The following is a 20,133-nucleotide window of genomic DNA, read 5'->3' as shown; positions in this document are numbered from 1 at the left end:
AGCAGGGATGGCTAGAGGACAAATGTAAGGATGTAGAGGCTTATCTCACTAGGGGTAAGATAGATACTGCCTACAGGAAAATTAAAGAGACCTTTGGAGAAAAAAGAGCCACTTGTATGAATATCAAGAGCTCAGATGGAAACCCAGTTCTAAGCAAAGAAGGGAAAGCAGAAAGGTGGAAGGAGTATATAGAGGGTCTATACAAGGGCGATGTACTTCAGGACAATATTATGGAAATGGGAGAGTATGTAGATGAAGATGAAATGGGAGATATGATACTGCGTGAAGAGTTTGACAGAGCACTGAAGGACCTGAGTCGAAACAAGGCCCCGGGAGTAGACAACATTCCATTGGAACTACTGACGGCCTTGGGAGAGCCAGTCATGACTAAACTCTACCATCTGGTGAGCAAGATGTATGAAACAGGCGAAATACCCTCAGACTTCAAGAAGAATATAATAATTCCAATTCCAAAGAAAGCAGGTGTTGACAGAGGTGAAAATTACCGAACAATCAGTTTAATAAGCCACAGCTGCAAAATACTAACACGAATTCTTTACAGACGAATGGAAAAACTAGTAGAAGCCGATCTCGGGGAAGATCAGTTTGGATTCCGTAGAAACACTGGAACACTTGAGGCAATACTGACCTTACGACTTATCTTAGAAGAAAGATTAAGGAAAGGCAAACCTACGTTTTTAGCATTTGTAGACTTAGAGAAAGCTTTTAACAATGTTGACTGGAATACTCTCTTTCAAATTCTGAAGGTGGCAGGGGTAAAATACAGGGAGCGAAAGGCTATTTACAATTTGTACAGAAACCAGATGGCAGTTATAAGAGTCGAGGGACATGAAAGGGAAGCAGTGGTTGGGAAGGGAGTAAGACATGGTTGTAGCCTCTCCCCGATGTTATTCAATCTGTATACTGAGCAAGCAATAAAGGAAACAAAAGAAAAATTCGGAGTAGGTATTAAAATCCATGGGGAAGAAATAAAAATTTTGAGGTCCGCCGATAACATTGTAATTCTGTCAGAGACAGCAAAGGACTTGGAAGAGCAGTTGAATGGAATGGACAGTGTCTTGAAAGGAGGATATAAGATGAACATCAACAAAAGCAAAACGAGGATAATGGAATGTAGTCGAATTAAGTCGGGTGATGCTGAGGGAATTAGATTAGGAAATGAGACACTTAAAGTAGTAAAGGAGTTTTGCTATTTGGGGAGCCAAATAACTGATGATGGTCGAAGTAGAGAGGATGTAAAATGTAGACTGGCAATGGCATGGAAAGCGTTTCTGAAGAAGAGAAATTTGCTAACATCGAGTATAGATTTAAGTGTCAGGAAGTCATTTCTGAAAGTATTTGTATGGAGTGTAGCCATGTATGGAAGTGAAACATGGGCGATAAATAGTTTAGACAAGAAGAGAATAGAAGCTTTCGAAATGTGGTGCTACAGAAGAATGCTGAAGATTAGATGGGTAGATCACATAACTAATGAGGAAGTATTGAATAGGATTGGGGAGAAGAGAAGTTTGTGGCACAACTTGACTAGAAGAAGGGATCGGTTGGTAGGACATGTTCTGAGGCATCAAGGGATCACCAATTTAGTATTGGAGGGCAGCGTGGAGGGTAAAAATCGTAGAGGGAGACCAAGAGATGAATACACTAAGCAGATTCAGAAGGATGTAGGTTGCAGTAGGTACTGGGAGATGAAGAAGCTTGCACAGGATAGAGTAGCATGGAGAGCTGCATCAAACCAGTCTCAGGACTGAAGACCACAACAACAACAACAACAGGTGTTGACGTAATTAAATATGGAGCAGACACTTGGTCAGAACCCTGAAGTGAAGAAGGGGACTTTAGTCAGACATCTGGCGCAGTGGACTGGTGTGTACTTACGACTGAAGGGATCGCGTAGTAGTCCTCATGCTCCTGGCGCGCCGGAACTGGTGGCCCGGAGGCGCCGGCAGCAGCATGCCTGCGGGGGCGGGCCCGCCCCCAGGGCCCGGGGGCAGCAGCGCCGACGGCGCCAGCACCAGCGGGGGCGGCAGGCGGGCGGCGCGCGGCCGGCGCGTGCACGCGTAGCAGCAGACGCGCCAGTACAGGAAGCGGAACGAGTGCGCCATGATGTCGCCGATGTTGGACAGGCACAACAGCATCAGCGGGATGCCCAGGATCGCGTAGAAGATGGTCACCACCTTCCCCCAGTGCGTCTTGGGCGCGATGTGCCCGTAGCCTGCCAACACACGTCCACAAGCTAAGTTTAGTATGTCACAAAGCTATAGACATGCTTCTCTAAAGGTGCCAGCAGACGATCATACATGTTCGTCAAATTCGCTCTTTGTATTCGAAAGGTTTGTCAGACAAGCTCGCAGATGTCTAATATAGCCTAATTTTTGAAGAAGCTGTCACGTTCTGTGTATCGAAGCGCAAAGTATTTCGAATCTTCCCATCTGTTCCAGTTGTAAGGTAATTCAAAGATACAGGAACTATTTCGGCAAGCAACTGGGTATTTTTTGACAAAAACTTCTATAAACGATCAAACTTGTTAGTCAAATTGCCTGTCAGTCAAAATTTCTTTCAAACACGTCAGACGCAATCTATTTTTGACAGACACATGAAACAAAGCAGCATACTGGCAAATAATTTTACAAATACGTGAAATCTGACAAATGTTTCGATTGTCAACAGGAACCTTAACGGAAACTACTGTAAAAATGCCCTCTCTACTTTCGTAGGGCCAATAGTCCCATCCCCTATTCTTCAAAGAATCAAACTCCCACGTACAAAAGTTTATAAAAGGTTTGAATTTACGTTTAAAGTTTGCTGGAAGACATTAAGTGCTGTCATTATCAAACATTGGATGAGTATAGTCCAGGTAATTTACGCTCCGTTTTAAGGAAAGCTAGAATTTCACGGATCTCAATGTATATGACGGATTTCTCCTGAACTAGGTGTCGTTTAAGAACGTAATTTTGCAGCTGCATTCAGTGGTATATGTGGATACTGTCTGCAAAATGTATTGCCACTGGAGATTGTAGTAAAGAAGTAATACATTAAAACAACGTATCTAATGTTGAAGTTTTACTGCTTGAAGAGCGGAAGTGTAGTAAGTGATAAACTTTTTCTGTTTCATTGCTCTGTAGAGAGTATCAACGGAAGAAGTTTCTAGAAATGGTTCAAATGGCTCTGAGCACTATGGGACTTAACTTATGAGATCAGCAGTCAAGTTTCTAGAAGGTTTGAAATTGTGTGTAAAATTTATTGGAAGTCGCTAATTGCTCTCATACGCGAGTAATGCATAGATATAGTCTGGACTTTCAGAATGAATCTTCCAATTTGCAATGCAGCTTGCGCTGCTATGAAAATTCCTGGCAAATTAAAATTTTGCGCCGGACCAGAACTCGAAGCCGGGACCGTGGCTTTCGCCGGCAATGCCCTGAAACGTCTGTGTGTAGATTTTCGTAAGAATTTTTCTTGCTTTGGATGTCTGGAATTGCGTTCGAAAGGTCTGAATTTCTTAGACATGCGCGCTCATCCTCGGCAGAGAAGCTGCAGTACACAGATGAGTTAGAAGGGAAGTTAGAAGTGATCTTTGCTCAGCGAAGGTGAGCTCCAGAGTTATCTGTTGATTGCAAGCAAAGGGGAGGAGACAGACAGTTGGGTTTTGATGTTGGATGTGAACAGCGGAGTTCTGGTTTAGTAGCAGTAAGCAGCAAACAACGGAGATTTTTGAGAATTACGAGGGGAAGCCAAAAGTAGAGGGACTTTTGCAATTTCTCGCCGTAGGGCTTGTTAACACTACTAGTATCCAGTGCTGAAGTATTGTCGTTTGCAAAAATTCTATAGAATGTGTAACTCTTATTCCTGCGTTAGTCCTTATATTGTAGCAGACCGTGAAACATGGCAGCTCATTTGTCGATCTGCACCAAGGAGGAGCTGAGAGTAGTGATTTGCTTTTTGTTTGCGGAAGGTGTTAAACCTGCAGAAATCATTCGTCGAATGCAAGCGCAGTATAGTTAAAGATGTTTATCGCGAAGCAAGATCTACGAATGGAAAGAGCGCTTCAAACAGGGAAGAACTGACGAGAAAAGATCGGTCAGGTCATCGACGTCAACAACTGATGACAATTTGGAAATCGTTGAGGGAATGTGGTAATAGAAAACAGACGAACCATTGTGGACGAAATCGGCAGTACTTAAAAAATATCAGTCATGGTTCAGCGTATTCCATGTTACACGCAAGGCTAAATTTTTGGAAACTGTTTGCAAGGTGAGTACCGTAAGGCGCAGAGGATGGACATCTCTCGTAAACATTTGGCCCGTTATCATCGCGAGGGAGATAGATTTTTACAGTAAATCGTTACTGTAGACGAAACGTGGGTGCATCATCACGAACCGGAAATTAAGGCAGCGAGCATGGTTTGTAAACGCTCAACGTCACCAGAAGTTAAGAAATTAAACGTCAAACATCAGCTGGGAAGATTATGTTAATACTATTTTGGGACGTGGAAGGGGCGGTAGCCGTTCATTTCACCCCAGGTGGCGAAACTGTTAACAGTGCGATCTATTGTGATGTGTTGCAGACTAAACTGAAACGTGCAAATACATCCAAACGTCGCGAAAAAGTGTCATACTGCAGCAAGATGAAGCCCGGCCACATTCTGCCAAACGGACGGCCGAAACAATGAAGGAGTTAGGATTCGAATTGCTCGAACAGCCGCCATACAGCCCAGACCTCGCGCCAAGCGATTACCGCATTTTTGGGCCATTAAAGGGAGCGCTCGAGGGAAGAAGATTTCCAACCGATGCAGAAGTCATTGATGCGGTGCAAAACTCGTTACAGTTGCAACAAAAAACTTTTTTCCAACGAAATCAAAAACTTGTGAAACGTTGGAAAAAGAGCGTTAAAGTTTACGGAGGTTATGAAGAAAAATAATGCGTGTTTCAAATTTCTATCATTAGTATATATATATTTATTTTCTCAAAAGTCTCTTCACTTTTTGACTTTCTCTCAATATTATGGGTCAATGGAAGATTTATTGTAGAGAGGAAAGAATTGATTTTTACGTAGGTACGATTATACTTTTTGTGAAGAATGGATTACAGGTAAAATGATTAAATTTGTTTTATTTGCGGCAGCGGTTTGATAACGCAGTATTCTCGGTTCGTCAGGCAGCCAGATCAGGAATCTTTCTGTTTTTCATTTTTTTTTTAGGATTTGTCGGTCACTGTGAGAGAAGAGGATTAAAAATTAAATTTTGGTGTTTTGTTTAAGGAAAGATTATACATGTGAAGTTTAATTTCTGTAATTCTTGGGTTATAATTACGTGATTTCAGAGAAAGCTTAGAAGTTTTATTAAATATTATTAAGTAAAATGACATGAGATTGCTATTGAGCTCATTTAACGCAGTCATTGTGCACATCCCAACAGTCAATTACTTTTCAATTTATTTAAAATCATTATCAAAAACTATGAACCAAAAATGATAGCAGTGTTTTTAGAGAACGCATTTCACCTCTGCGTATCTCAGTAGTTATATTTTGCAGCTCTGTTATCGAGACTCAATGTAGCTACGAGAGCAGTTGGCACGGCTTTATCCAGCGCCACTCAGCTAACCCAAATAGCGTAAAAAATAGATTATTTCTTTAATTGAATTTCACAGGGACCGACTTCACTTTCAAAGTAATCAGTTTTTCATCAAAGTTCAAAGTCATATATTGTGATAGCAATAAGTTCCAGACAGGGCATGATGGTTTTAGAATTCTCGCACTTAGATTTCTCTATGCATGTCGGAAAAGTCGTCTGCATGGGTGAGGGCCTAGTTTGGGGAGCGTTTCGTAGTATGTGCAATGCAATGGAGACGTGGCCCAGTCTTTTGCAGTTGGACGACAAGAGTGGTACTCAGTAGTAAAGTGCGAGGCAAGACGTTATCGGCTGAGCTGTCCAGGTACAACACCCGAGGCGTCCTCAGTTCCTTACTTCTACCAGGATCTCTCTCCTACCTTCCAAACACCCCCCCCCCCCCTCCCCTTGCATGCCTTGCGCAACCGGTATTCCTTTCTTCAACTCGTAAAAACTCCTGGATGTAACAAATTGCTGAGATATGAAGTGGAATGACCACATATGCTCAGTAGTACCTAAGACAAGTGCTGGACACGACTCACTGATAGGATATTGGCAAAGTCCAATTAGTCTAAAGACTAGATTGCCTACAAAACACTTGTGCCACCCCCACCCATCCTAGAATATTCCTCAAGTGTGTGGGACCCACACCAAATTGGACTCAGTGAAGATACTGACCCTATACAGAGAGGGCAGCACGATAGATCGCAGCTTTGTTTGATCCGCAGGGTGGCGTCACTTGGATGCTGAAAAATCTCAACTATCAAACGCTTGAAGGGAGACGAAAACTATTCCGCAAAATTTCAAGAAGCAGTATTAAGCGAGAAAACTACAGGGTTGGAACTTTAATAGTGGCAACTACCATACAAAACAGGTACATGTTTCAAAGTTTTGCTGTTCTTCAGTGCAGTCACGAGTTGCCAGCGATGCGGAAGTCGTAGGATAGTCATAGCAGCACCAGTTATGACTGGTAGTTCATGTGGAGCGGTCTACTCTCCGACGAATCTTTGTTAATGTTTTGAAGTGAATGCTGTGAAGTGGTTCCTTCACTTTAGGAACCAAGATCATGTCACAAGGGCGTAAACACAGGGAGTGTAGTGGGAGCTAGAGCAATTCCCAGCTCCATCGGCTGAAGAAGTCGGTCAGAACTTGTGCCATATGCCCCCTACCATTGTCCTGCAAAATGATGGGCGGGCCCTCCTTAAAGTGCCGCTCTTTTTTCTCCAAGCTGCTCGCTGGCTTTGTTCCAAAAATGAACAGCTTAGGAAAGAAGTGGCGGCACTTTCTACAGTACCCGCTCATCATTTTGTACGACAATGCTCGGGCGTGTATGGCGCAAGTTGTGACCAATTTGTTCAACCGATGGGGCTGGAAGTACTGTAGCACCGACCCACTACACTCCCCGGACTTTAGCCATTGTGACTTGAACTCAATTCCTAAACTGAAGGAAGCGCTTCACGGCATTCGCTTCATAACAGTTACAGAGATTAGTCGAGCAATAGAATGCTTCACTAGCTATCAACGTAACTGTCGCTGGTATGACTTCCACATCGCTGACATCGCTGGCAGCGGGCCATACACAGTGCTGGTAACTACTCTGAAGAGCAGTAAAACTTTGAAACATGTATATGTTTCGTATAAGCAGTAAATAAATAGCTGTCACTATTGAAGTTTCAACCCTTGCAGGAACATATTAATAACGCCAACGTTTCCGTCCCATAGGCACCGTGAAGACAAGATTAGACTAATAACATCACGCACAAAAGCGTTCAGGTGATAATTCTTCCCTCGCTCCGTACGCACATGGAACATAAAGAAACAGAAACACGCAGTACAATGAGAAGTATCCACTGCCATTCTTTTGACAGTGGTTTGCAGAATATAGATCCAGACGCAGATAAAATGAAGCAATGACTTATAATTTTGTATGGGATTATTGGTTTTGAGAACAGTTTTGATTGAGTTTCAGTAAAATCCGTACCAACAACCCTACACAAACAAAGCATTGATTCAACCCACGGTAGTATACTGAAAAATAGATACTGAGATCTACCTATGTTCATTATTTTGGCGTACTAGCAAGCCCCTATCAGCAGATACTCTAAACCACAATACACATGGATATACCTATCTTGTAGTCGTTGATTTATTCAAGATTATATAATGTTTGAGGCGATCTTAAAATTATAAAAGACAAACAAAAACTTCATGTGATTGTTTATCATTATTCATACAAAACAAACATATATTGCTCCACTTCAAGATGTCGTCGTCATGCTGTTAATTAGAATCGGATCATTTGAAACTGTTGTTCCAGTCACTCTGCTAGTAACTGGTGCGTCGCACTGAAATCTCTCCAGAACTCTCCAGCTTCAACTGAGGCGCCTTCTTTTATTGTGGTGGCTTCTGATGCCATTGTCACGGCGTTAAGTAAGCCCTACATCAGAATTGCAAATTGTCTTACGAACCAAATTCCCACATGTACAGTTTCCAGTGACATTGAAGTCCAGTTTTCAGTATGACTCAATGGATCAAAATAGATTTTGAAGATCATTACAGATTTCCGGTTCTATTCACATGAAAATATTGTTCGTGGTACTTTGATTGTGCTTAGCTGACATGAGAATGGAGGAGCTAAAAGCACGCTGAAACGACAATCACTTACAAAAGGATCAAAATAAAACTAAACAGAATGTGGATGATACATACATTAAAAGATTGCTTTCGATTAAAAGATTACAAATCTGGCAAAGTGTTACGTAAACTATTGATGTGTTCCTGGCTCCCGTCCAAAGATAGCCCTGCGTGATAAAGCGCCGCGTCCCTGGGCAGGGAAATGCTCCGCCCCTTATCGAATCACCCCCGACGAGGGTCGGTGTGCTGACCATCCTGGATGTGGTTTTTAGACGGTTTCCCACATCCCACTAGGTGAATACCGGGATGGTACCCAAGGTCCACCTCAGATACGCGATTCGCAAACATTTGGAAACCTTTCACACACTTTCACATACATAACACTACTTATAGATAGTTGGGACACATGTATCCGATCCTTGGTCGTAAAGGGGAGGCGACAGGAAGTGCCTTTGGCCACGTCTTAAACAAACGAAGCCAAATCCTTAAATAACCATGCCGACCCTGCGCCAAAGTGTGACAAAGGCACAAGAAAAAGATGATCGATTTCTTCCTGTCAACGTTTTAAGCAATTATGTGATTATTATTATCGATCATCATCTTTTGGGTTACTGTATGGGACCTGTCTTTTGTAGTCAGCATGTATTGTAGAGGAACCTCAGGGTATACACAAGGTATTTACTGTATGATTAAATATGGTATGACTACTCATAAAGAGGAACCTCAGGAACAGGAAGAAGGAAACGCGTTTCCAGAAATTATTACCATCTGACTTGGTTAAAGCCACTGATTGTGTGTCCCACGATTTCCTCTTGCAATAATTAACACATAATGAAGAAATAGACACACCAGCTTCATGGTTTTTATCTTACCTGTATAACAGAAACCCGGTCGATCAGAAAGCAACTGACACTTGGAGCAATAGACACGGAGCTTCATATATTTTAAATCGAATATCGTTTCTAATATACAGAAACGATCTCTTGTCACAGTATACTAATTTTGTTATTTTTGCATGTGGCAAAAGTCCAGGAATAATAAGTAGTATGAGTCCTCTACCTGAAAAGGTGGCTAGTGAAATCCAGAATGAGTTTTCTCTCTGCAGCAGAGTGCGTGCGGTTTTTTAAGCTTTCTCGCAGAACCGCAGACTCACCGATTCGAGTCCCAGTTCGGCACACAGTTTCAGTCTGCCAGAAAATTTCAACTAATATTTGAAAACATCAAAGATGGTTCAAGGCAAATACATTTAACTCAATTCAGTACTTTTCATGGAACTCCGAAAGCTATCAAAATAGTCTACGCAAACAATGAAATGCGTAAATTTGGATGTTAACCTCTTGGGCGTACAGCTAGATCACAGCCTGAAATGGAAAGCCTGCACCATAGAATTAATCAAGGGCTTTGGTTCAGTTTCATTTGAAAAACGCGTTTACTGCTACAGGTGACAAACAGGGAAACAATTATTAAACTATATGAAATAAAAAGTAATTTAGCTACAACCTACGGCGTGCAAACACTTTATTAACATGTAAACGCCACTACAGATATTCAGATTTAGGTCATAACATGTTCGATATGTCTGCCATCATTGGCGATGATGTGAAGCAGACGAATAGCGAAATTCCGCTGAAGTGTCGGAACATCGATGACCTCCTGAATGGTTGTTTTCAGCTCAGCAATGGTTTTGGGGTTATTGCTGTACACCTTGTCTTTAATATAGCTCCACAAAAAGGAGTCGCATGTGATCAGGTCCGGAGAATATGGCAGCCAATCAAGGCCCATGCCAATGGCCCTGGGTGTCCCAGAGCCAGAATGCGGCTCCCAAAGTGCTCCTGTCCTGCTTCGATGGTGTCAAGCTCCGTCTTGCATGAACTACATCTTGTCGAAATCAGGGTCATTTTGGATAATGGGGATGAAATCGTCTCCCAAAACTCTCATGTACCTTTCGGTAGTCACCATGCCATCAAGGAATATCGCACCGATTATTCTGTGACTGGACATTGCACACCACACACTGGATATTGCACACCTTACAGTCACTAGTTGAAGGTGAAGAGACTTCTCGACCGCGAAATGTGGATTCTCAGTCCCCAAAATGCGCCAGTTTTGCTTATTGACGAACCCATCCAAATTAAAGTGGGCTTCGTCGATAAACCAAATCATGCATGCACATACTAATTCCCACCATGCTCCGCGGCCAAGCGTGCAGCTTGAACGGCCTAACGCAAACCGTTCAGAAGCTATGACGATCTTATTCCGTGCAGTTCAATAATTGTCACCATGTAAAAACGAAGGAACTAGTTTAGTCTCCTTATTTCCATCCACTAATGAGTTACTGAATAATTTTGTACAGACAATGAACTTACATGGGTAGTACCTGCAAAATACCAAACGAGTGGTAAGAATTAGGTCTGGATTAGTTCTAGAACATCCTGCAGGGACCTATTAAAATTGTGGTATTCTCACAATTGTTTCACCATACATGTAACCATCTATGTCCCTTATCGTTATCAGTATTTTTCTTTTCACAAAAAATTGTGGAAAATACGACTATAACACGAGACGAAAAACAGCCTCTACAATGAAACCTCCTGGCCGGACCGAGACTCGAACCCGGGACCTTTGCCTTCCGCGGGCAAGTGCTCTGCCATTTGAGCTACCTAAGCACGACTCACGACCCGTCCTCACAGCCTTAATTACGCCAGTGCCTCGTCTCCTACCATCCAAACTTCACAGAAACTCTCCTGCATACCTTGCAGAACTAGCGACTCCTGGAAGAAAGGATATTGCGGTGTCGTGGTTTAGCCACAGCGTGGGGGATGTTTCCAGAATGAAATTTCATTCTGGAGACCTCTACAATGTCTTCAATGTCTAGTTCAAAAATGAGTCAGATTCGTGGGTACATTCGTATTGAGCAATCTGCCATGAACTGTTTGTTACTTGTCTTACTGGGTAATGCGACAGAGCGTAAGACTCAAAGAGGTTTGTCTTAGGTAACTCATTCTACTTCACTGAAGAATATATTCGCAGATATTCTTAAAATAGAGTATTCGCACATAGATTATTTCGCACATAAAAAATTATGTTTCATTTCCTTCAACATTCAAAAGATCCCTTTTACGGGTTCCATTGCACACGACTAATCTGATGTAATAGAGAAATTTCACACTTACCGAGACAATGAAAACGGCTCTCGAATGAAAAAAATAATTTTGCTTCTATGTGTAATTTAGGAAGAATGGTTCAAAAAATGGCTCTGAGTACTATGGGACTTAACTTCTGAGGTCATCAGTCCCCTAGAACTTAGAACTACTTAATCCTAACTAACCTAAGGACATCACACACATCCATGCCCGAGGCAGGATTCGAACCTGCTACCGTAGCGGTCGCACGGTTCCAGACTGTAGCGCCTAGAACCGCTCGACCACTCCGGCCGGCTTAGGAAGAATGAATGTGATCCTTCATTCTGTGAAAGTCACAGAACACAGAGAATATCAAATTAATTATTTATTCCATTTTACTATAACATGCCAGTTTTTGTTACTGTTTATAATGAAAACAGTGTTTTTCACTTAACGTTATAATGAACAATGTGAAGAAAATTTCGAATCCTGGAGATCAGAATATTTAGCGATTATCGCTCTTTGTGGCAATATCGTGAGTTAAATTCCAAACTTCTCAGCAATGTCCTGTGGCGTGAAGGGGCGTCACTGTAAATCATGCTCTATGCATTGGATGGGGGCGGTAGCTATGGAGGCCGCGTTGGTGATGTCCTAGAGAAGTAAGCTATCTGGCGGCACCGAGATTCGCTCTGTCCTTTCTCTCGGTATCAGAAAATACACAAACGAGACACTACACCATGAACCCACTCCTGACACTTGCAGGTCGTAGCCAAGGGGAAAAGTAATTATAAAAAAGAATTTGAAGTTACTTAAATGCAATGAATGGATCGACGAGGATGAAATCAATGAGGATGCAGTGTCAAGAATTGACATAAAATTTATGCCGAACCGATACCCGCTCGTCACGAGCACTCGCCTTACGTTACTTATTTTTTATTGGGCTCCCTTCTTACCACTCTACCCTATCATTACATCTGCCAAATTTTTGTCCTCACAACAGTAAGCTCTAGGGACTGCACTTTCTTTCTAAGGCTTTTTTCACTAGAAAATGGGATCTTCTATCTTGAATGTAAAATTTATTCATCCTGAAAACTAAAATTCTGCGTCCTCAAGAACCCAATAAAAGTTCTTCGTCTTTGCTAACTATGAGGTTTTTCAATCTTCAGTATTAAATATCTTAAGTCTCAAAAATGAAATTCTTAATTCTTAAAAAACTCAAAGCTCTCCCAGTCTTCTTCTTTCTTCAATAGTTAGGCATTTGCCTGTTACATTCTCTTGTTCAGTGCCTCTCTTGTCTTTAGTTAGTTTCTGTCTGATTTCGCTACCTCTTTCTTGGTCTACTTATTGATATTTTCCATGTTGTTTGATAACTGATTACTATTTTAGGTATCAATTTTCGTTTATTCGTGTGACATGATCTCTCTGTTTATCGCTTCATGATCTGTTCATTTATGCTTTCAAATCTTGAAGATTAAAATATTCTTCGCGGTACAGTAGCACTCCAGGAGCATTATCGAGCATTAGGCCTCCATACGTGGCTCAAATTTTCATTATCGCTCATGTTTCTCCACCTATGATTTGCGAATAGTATTTCCAGGAGTAGTCTCGCGGAGTAAGTGGTCTGTCAACATTTTGCAATTCTCCACATACTCGAAACAAGAATTTAAATGCATCTACAGGACTGCTCTGCAATTCACACTCGTGTACCAGACAGGGGGTTTATCGATCCATTTCTATACCGTTACACTGTCAAATAGCGCGCGAGAAAAACGAACGCATAAATCCTTCCGTGGGAGCTCTCATTTCTCTATTTTGTTACGATGGTCGTTTTTCCTTTCGAAAGCGGGCATCAACAAAATACTTTCGCATTTGAAGGAGAGAGTTTGAGATTAAAGTTTCGCGAAAAGATCTCGCCGCAACGAGAAACGCTTTTGTTTTAATGATTGCCACCACAACTTAATACGTATCATATCCGTCACACTCCGTCTCCTAAGTGCTCTGCCAATAAAATTCAGTCTGTGGCCGCCTTCCCCACAATGTTATCAATGTGATAGTTACAATTTAAGTTGTTCGTAATTGTTATTTTCTTCAGTTGACAGCCTTTAGATTTGTGTGATTTATTGTGCAACAGATTTGTAACGGAACCTTTTTAGTACACTGTAACCTCCCCAATATATTTTGTTTCTGTATGGAATTTAGCCCAACTTTATCTCCCACTCTATAAAATCTACGTATTACCAAAAACTATGTCTCCACAAACTGTTATCCAACTTAAACTCGTTTGCTAAACTTTAACTAAACAGTACCTAATATGAACTGAACTGAATGCAACTTGTCTCCATGCTAAATGCGTAACTGAAGTAAAACAATTACTGGCCCTAATCAAAATTTCCACTCACCTCGCATCTTGACAACGCTTTTGCAGATTTCTCGAAATCACAACAGCAAACAGCAAGAAAGCAGCGCCTAAGCTAGATTTCTGTTTCTAAATACATATTCGAACTGTTCCATGTGATAATGCGTAATGGCAAACAGTGGGATGGGGAGAGTAACTCTCCCTATGAAATGGTATGCCAAGACAACGATTTTAGAATGAAGTATACATTCAAAAAGACAGAATAATACTTCGTGTGATCTTCACACATAACATAAGTCTGAATAATACTATGCTTAACAAAGTGACCAATGATTTAAAGAGGGTACAAAGTTAACAGAGAATTTCTATAAAAAGCAAACATCTTAATAAACTAGTACGTAAATGCATGACTCATGGAAGTGTGGTGCTCCTTTCCCTCAGCTCTGAACAATTTAACTGGCTGACAACAATCATTCCTAGCTGCGCACTGCTGCAGCCTTTCCTCAAACTCCTTCTCTTCAAAAGCTAACATTACTCAAAATTCACTTCACTTTCTTCACTTTCTAGTATATCCATCTTATTCATCCTTGCTGTCCTTTACAATAGTCTTCGTCTAACAGACACAATCGCAGGTCAACACAACACTACTGAAGAGGTCCCTCACCCACCACACTTCAACTAAGAATGTATCAGGCTAAGCAGAGGCAAAGACTGTGCCACGACAAGACCAAAGGCTGTTTAACACTAACGTAACTTTCTCTCTCTCTGACGTGCACATCGATGATATACAAGAACAAAATGACATGACCATCTACACATCCTACACCTTCCCCCAGTGGAATTCTGTACGATGGTCATTTCAGATAGGAATGGGACGGGGACAAAATTCTAAACATTATGGATAGGAACATACAAAACATGTTAAAAATACAAGGAGAAAAATAGTTTTACAAGAATATGAGTTAAAGAACTGCAAGTAAAATATTTATACAAAATTCAGGAACATATGAATGATTAATCAATAGAATTCACCACTAGTAGGTTACTAGCTTTTTATGAGTCTATGAGAACGTTATACATAGGGTGTTTTGAAAGTTTATATGTCACATTTTGTACTGGAGTAGTAATGGTGATCTACACCGTTTTTATTACACACAGGAAGTAGGTCCGAGTGTCTATATCACACAAGGCCTACATTTCTGAAGCACAGTCGTATATGACAGTAGTAATCTGCACGATGAAAGTAGATAGAAGAGTGTCCTTATCATAAATGGTCAGACTTTCCTTAGCTCGTTGCAATAATATCACTGTTATGGCAAGTTATGTGGAAGCAGACTCAGTGAGACTAAACGCAGATCTGAGTTGACAACCCCACACACGCAACAAGAGTAAAAATGATGTAGTACTTGCTTGAAGCAGCCTGTAGAGCCATTGATAATTCCAAAGCCATCTTTTTGTATCAAAGAATCCCTTATGAAAGTCAATTGCAGCTTGCATCTGTGAAGTGTGCCAACGTGTAACAGAATATTTCGATGTATAATCAGTAGACATATTTTTTCTGCCCTGGCAAGTCTCAATTATTTGTGATGAATGGTCAATCAGTTACAATTTGTTACATTTACAATATTCAATTACCTATATAAAGACAGGAGTAATAAGATTTTACATTGTTGTAGATATGGAATGCACATGTAGTGTAGTGGTAACAACAGATTTCTATGCCTATAAAAAGCTAAGGAAAAAAGCATAATGGTTTTACAAAAATGGATTAAAGAAACATCAGACAAGTAAATCATGTGAAACAGTGTACAGTAATAGGCATGATAATAAACAGTTATAATATCTGTACAGAATGACGCTACAGAATATTATAAATCTATTCAAATAAATATGTTTATGTGGACACTAGTGAAGTACACAAAAGTATAGAGAATAAGGTAAAAAGAGAGGCATAAGGTTGGTGACCACACAAGAAATAAACACGTATGGACAGTCGTCACACACAGACATACAGGTAACGAGAACACAAATCATAATTAGGAAAAACATGGATTAGGGAGTAACCAAGGTTCACATCAAAGAACACTTTATGCAGTCAGTCAAACGTCAGTCTATGATTATACCTAATATGCTCAGTAATTAGCATACTGTCTATTTATATGTAATTCTTTAGTTCATGCACTTTTTAATCCTTTTGCCTATAATTTCATCAGACTTCCAATAAATATCACTGTTTACTGTACTCTTTGCTTCTTTCTGTCATATGTTTCATACATTCTCATAAGTTCATATTATTTAGCTCCATTGCCCTACCTAACCATTTGTCACTTTTGTTCCACCTAGCCATTTCTCATCTTTGCCCTATCTAATAATTTCTCATATTTACCATACCTAATTATTTCTCATATTCATCTTTGTAACTATTTCTTTGCTCTTTCACATCATCTTTGTAACAATTTCTTTGCTGTTTCTTACCATTTTCTCTTCGTTTCTACATCTTTCATGATTTATTACAGATCTTAAATGATTTTTGAGAGCTCCCTAGAGTACTATACTTAACATAATGATTATACTAATGGCGCCACATCCTATAGTAATAAATTATACACAGAATATGCATTATGAAGAAACTTAATAAATGACATAAGTGTAACAGACAAATACAGCCCGAAAATTCCTTGAATGAAATTAAAGCAATGCATGTTATTATGTTACATCATATGTAAATACAAGAATTAATCTGCAATGTAACACATATTCGTAGAAAAATAGATATAAGAGAATCTTATCCTATGACATGTCAAAAGAAAATAAAGCTGGAAAGTAAAATCTCGCTAGTGATGAATTTCATCTTCACTTCCAAAATCTAAAAGTTCCCAAACACCTAGACTATTGTAACATGGTTTCTTATGTACATAAAGTTATCTCTTAGACAAAGTAAAGGCAGATTAGTTCTACAGAATTCAGTAAATGTTAAATTCTGAGTGCATGTAACTATATACAAATCAGAAAAAACAATGTCATTCATCAGTATAAACGAGAAACTAGACCCAACCCACAAAGACAGATCACAAAAAGTTCAATGAGGTACCATGTATTAAAGAGTGTGTCACAATACAGAGTAGCAATCAGTGCTGAGCTACATCTTTGCAAAACTTCTTCCGTGCACAAATAGAGACAAAAATGTACATTTCTCAAATTATTGTAACGTATAACTGTCACACGTTGTAGACTCCACATCAAGGAAATGACTGTGTTGTCTTAAGACACATTACCTTCATTCACTACTGTCATCCAGCCACATCTTTTCAGAAACTTACCCTTTACGCTTATAAAGACGAAATGCACCCAGATGGCATAAAAATGACTATAACAAGAAACAGGGTCCCTATACCCTAACCATTACTCATTCACTCTATCTCTTCATTAATCATTATAATCATTGCCTCATTCTATTCCAGTATGCATCATAAATTTCATAATCGTCATCTCATGTACCTCACCAGGATAAATCTCATTATCCTATAATAACATTAATCATACACGTAGTCATCGTCTCAGTATATGCTTCAAATAACAGTTCCCTGCTCTGTTTTCGTCCACTTATTTCCACGTAAACAACACTTCATATTAATAGCTGTAATCGTAAATATACAGTCCAGTAAACGTAGCATCACTGCCTCACAACAGATCCTGAAAAACTTCTTAAATCAAAATACCTATCAATTTTCTTTCCAGACAACAGAATTACCATCCTAACAGTCTGTATATCTCATAAAAAGTGGTAGAGAGTGTTAAATGTCTCTTAATTATCATCACTGTGTACAGCCAAAAATATTTCTCAAGGGAACAACACATTGCTGATAACCTGTGTAATCCCTCAGAACTGGTTTAAAAAAGTTACTGTCAGTGTTCTGTTTATTAGAAATTATTTATTCTTATTCGGTTTCTAGATGAAATTTCTAAGTTCGTAGCAGTTTGTTTAGCGGACGCGTCGTGGCAGCAAATCGCTGTTGTGCAATAAATGCAGTTTGTTGCTCATGATAGTCGCCTTATTCTTGTCAAAAGTTGCCTTCTGCACGACGGGAGTCGCTCTGACATGCGGTGCAATAGCACAGTTTATCGCTAGCCGTTGCTACGCGCTTTAACTTCTTCTCTTCGAAAACAATAACATTATTCAAAATTCGTATTCTCTTCACTTTCTAGTACATCCATCTTATTCAGTCTTGCTTCTTCATCTAACAGACACACTCAGTCAACACAGCACTACTGAATATATCCATCACCTATCACACTTAACTAAGAATGTACTGTATCAGACTGAGCAGAGGCAAAAACTGTACCACAACAAGACCAAAGATTGTTTAACAGTAACGTAACTTGCTCCCTCTCTGACGTGAACATCTATAAAATACAAAAACCAGGCCGGCCGGTGTGGCCGAGCGGTTCTAGGCGCTTCAGTCTGGAACCGCGCGACCGCTACGGTCGCAGGTTCGAATCCTGCCTCGGGCATGGATGCGTGTGATGTCCTTAGGTTAGTTAGGTTTAAGTAGTTCTAAGCTCTAGGGAACTGATGACCTCAGATGTTAAGTCCCATAGTGCTCAGAGTCATTTGAACCATTTTTTTTACGAGGACCAAATGACATGATCACCTTACAAACTATATGATGACCTCAAACTTTTCATTATTTAGGGTCAACAGCCACTTTTGGCACTATTCAGATATTTTGTCTACATCAGTCTTCATTTGGTTTTGATCTTCTGATGATTTTACTAGACGGTAAATGACATCATCATCGGGAAAAATCTAAGATGGCAGATCAGACTGTCTTTTAAATCATTTACATGGCTTAAAAAAATTAAATGGTACGATTTACATTCAAACATAAGACTTGTCCATAAGTCTGGGAACTAAAAATGTCTGGCAGCAGATAGCATTTCATCATCTAAACATACCTGTGCACAGTACAAAAGCTTAGTAACACAAGTACGAAATCATGCAGGAAATGTCGCGATAGCAATCGCCAGGTTGGCGTAAAACTGGCAGAGGCCACTGAAGTGCTGTGAAGAAACCGCAGCAGGCGGCCGGTCGACAGCAGACGCAACTCGGTGCTTTCCACATGCAGACACAAGACGCACATTCCGTGTGGCGAAACGTGAAGCGCGCGAGGCCAATGACTCGTACTGCATCTGCTTGATCTGTGCACTTTTGATGCGATATCGTTTCAGATGGTACAGGCAATGAGCAAAGGAGAGCAGTGCTAAAAACACGGCACTCGCATTCATATTCATAGAAGACATGTAGAAGTAGATTCTCGTTGACTGGTTCCCGGTCGTATAAATGTTTTGTGAGATCTACAGGGTGGCTCATAAGTCAGTTGACACTAGCAGTTTGAGGTTGTGTTGTTTCTTGGTATCTGAGACACGATGAATAGGAAGTTAACTACAGAACTGCAACGTATTTCTTTTACAAACATGGTGGAAACATGACCATAATTACAGTGATGTCTGTGTATTATTTGTGGAGCGTTTTCCAAACATTCAGCCTCCATTTCGAAAAGGTATTTGCAAATTAAATTTAAGATTTGAGGATATTGAGTCGGTAGCTGAGCTTCTTCTTTCAGGTAGGCGAAAGTCTGTTACTGCAGAAGAGAATCTATATTTTTCCGCGCCTGAATCTCGAAGACAAACGTCCATGAAGTATCGAGTAGGAAGAACAAGCCTACGAATGATTCAGAAGAAGCTGAGATTGAGACCATATACACTGCCGAGTCCAAACATTGAGAGCTCCTCCCGAACAGGCTATCAAGGCCAATAGGCGTCACTGGATGCGGATTTGGAGAGACATGTGGTCAGCACACCGCTCTCCTAACCGTACGTGAGTTTCCGAGACCGGAGCCGCTACGTCTCGATCAAGTAGCTCCTCAGTTTGCCTCACAAGGGCTGAGTGCAACCCGCTTGGCAACAGCGCTCGGCAGACCGGATGATCACCCATCCAAGTGCTAGCCCAGCCCAGACAGCGCTTAACTTCGGTGATCTGACGGGAACCGGTGTTATCACTGCTACAAAGCCGTTGGTAAATATTGAGACCACCCACCTAGTAGCTTGTTTGTCCGTCTTTGGAACGAAATACGTAACTGATTCTGCGTATCAGGGATCCGACAGTTTGTTGGTAGGTTTGTGAAGGTATGTGGCATTAGATGTTTACGCACAGGTCATGTAATTCACGTAAATAAAGAACCGCTGGTTGATTTGTGTACGCGTTGATGGCATTCGATAGCGACTCAGATGGGTTCTAAGATTTATACCGGGCGAATCTGAAGCCGAGACATCAACGTGAGTTCACTATAATGCTTCTCAACCCACTGTACCGCGGCTCTGGCTCCGAGACACAGACC

General features: G+C 40.7%; 1 protein-coding gene across 1 annotated transcript in view; it reads right to left on the bottom strand.

The window, feature by feature from the left end:
- LOC126101410 (uncharacterized) overlaps positions 1-20,133 on the bottom strand; it is a 667,375-nt gene that overhangs the window by 116,899 nt on the left and 530,343 nt on the right. The window contains exons 3-4 of the mRNA XM_049912072.1: positions 2,051-2,233; positions 1,897-1,975 (exon numbers count right to left, since the gene is read on the bottom strand). Coding sequence (XP_049768029.1) covers positions 1,897-1,975; positions 2,051-2,233 — 262 coding nt within the window. The remainder of the gene's footprint in view (positions 1-1,896; positions 1,976-2,050; positions 2,234-20,133) is intronic.

The sequence above is a fragment of the Schistocerca cancellata genome, chromosome 9 (genome assembly GCF_023864275.1).
Source record: "Schistocerca cancellata isolate TAMUIC-IGC-003103 chromosome 9, iqSchCanc2.1, whole genome shotgun sequence".
Classification (NCBI taxonomy): Eukaryota; Metazoa; Arthropoda; class Insecta; order Orthoptera; family Acrididae; genus Schistocerca; species Schistocerca cancellata.
This window is presented reverse-complemented; position numbering and strand designations above follow the sequence as displayed.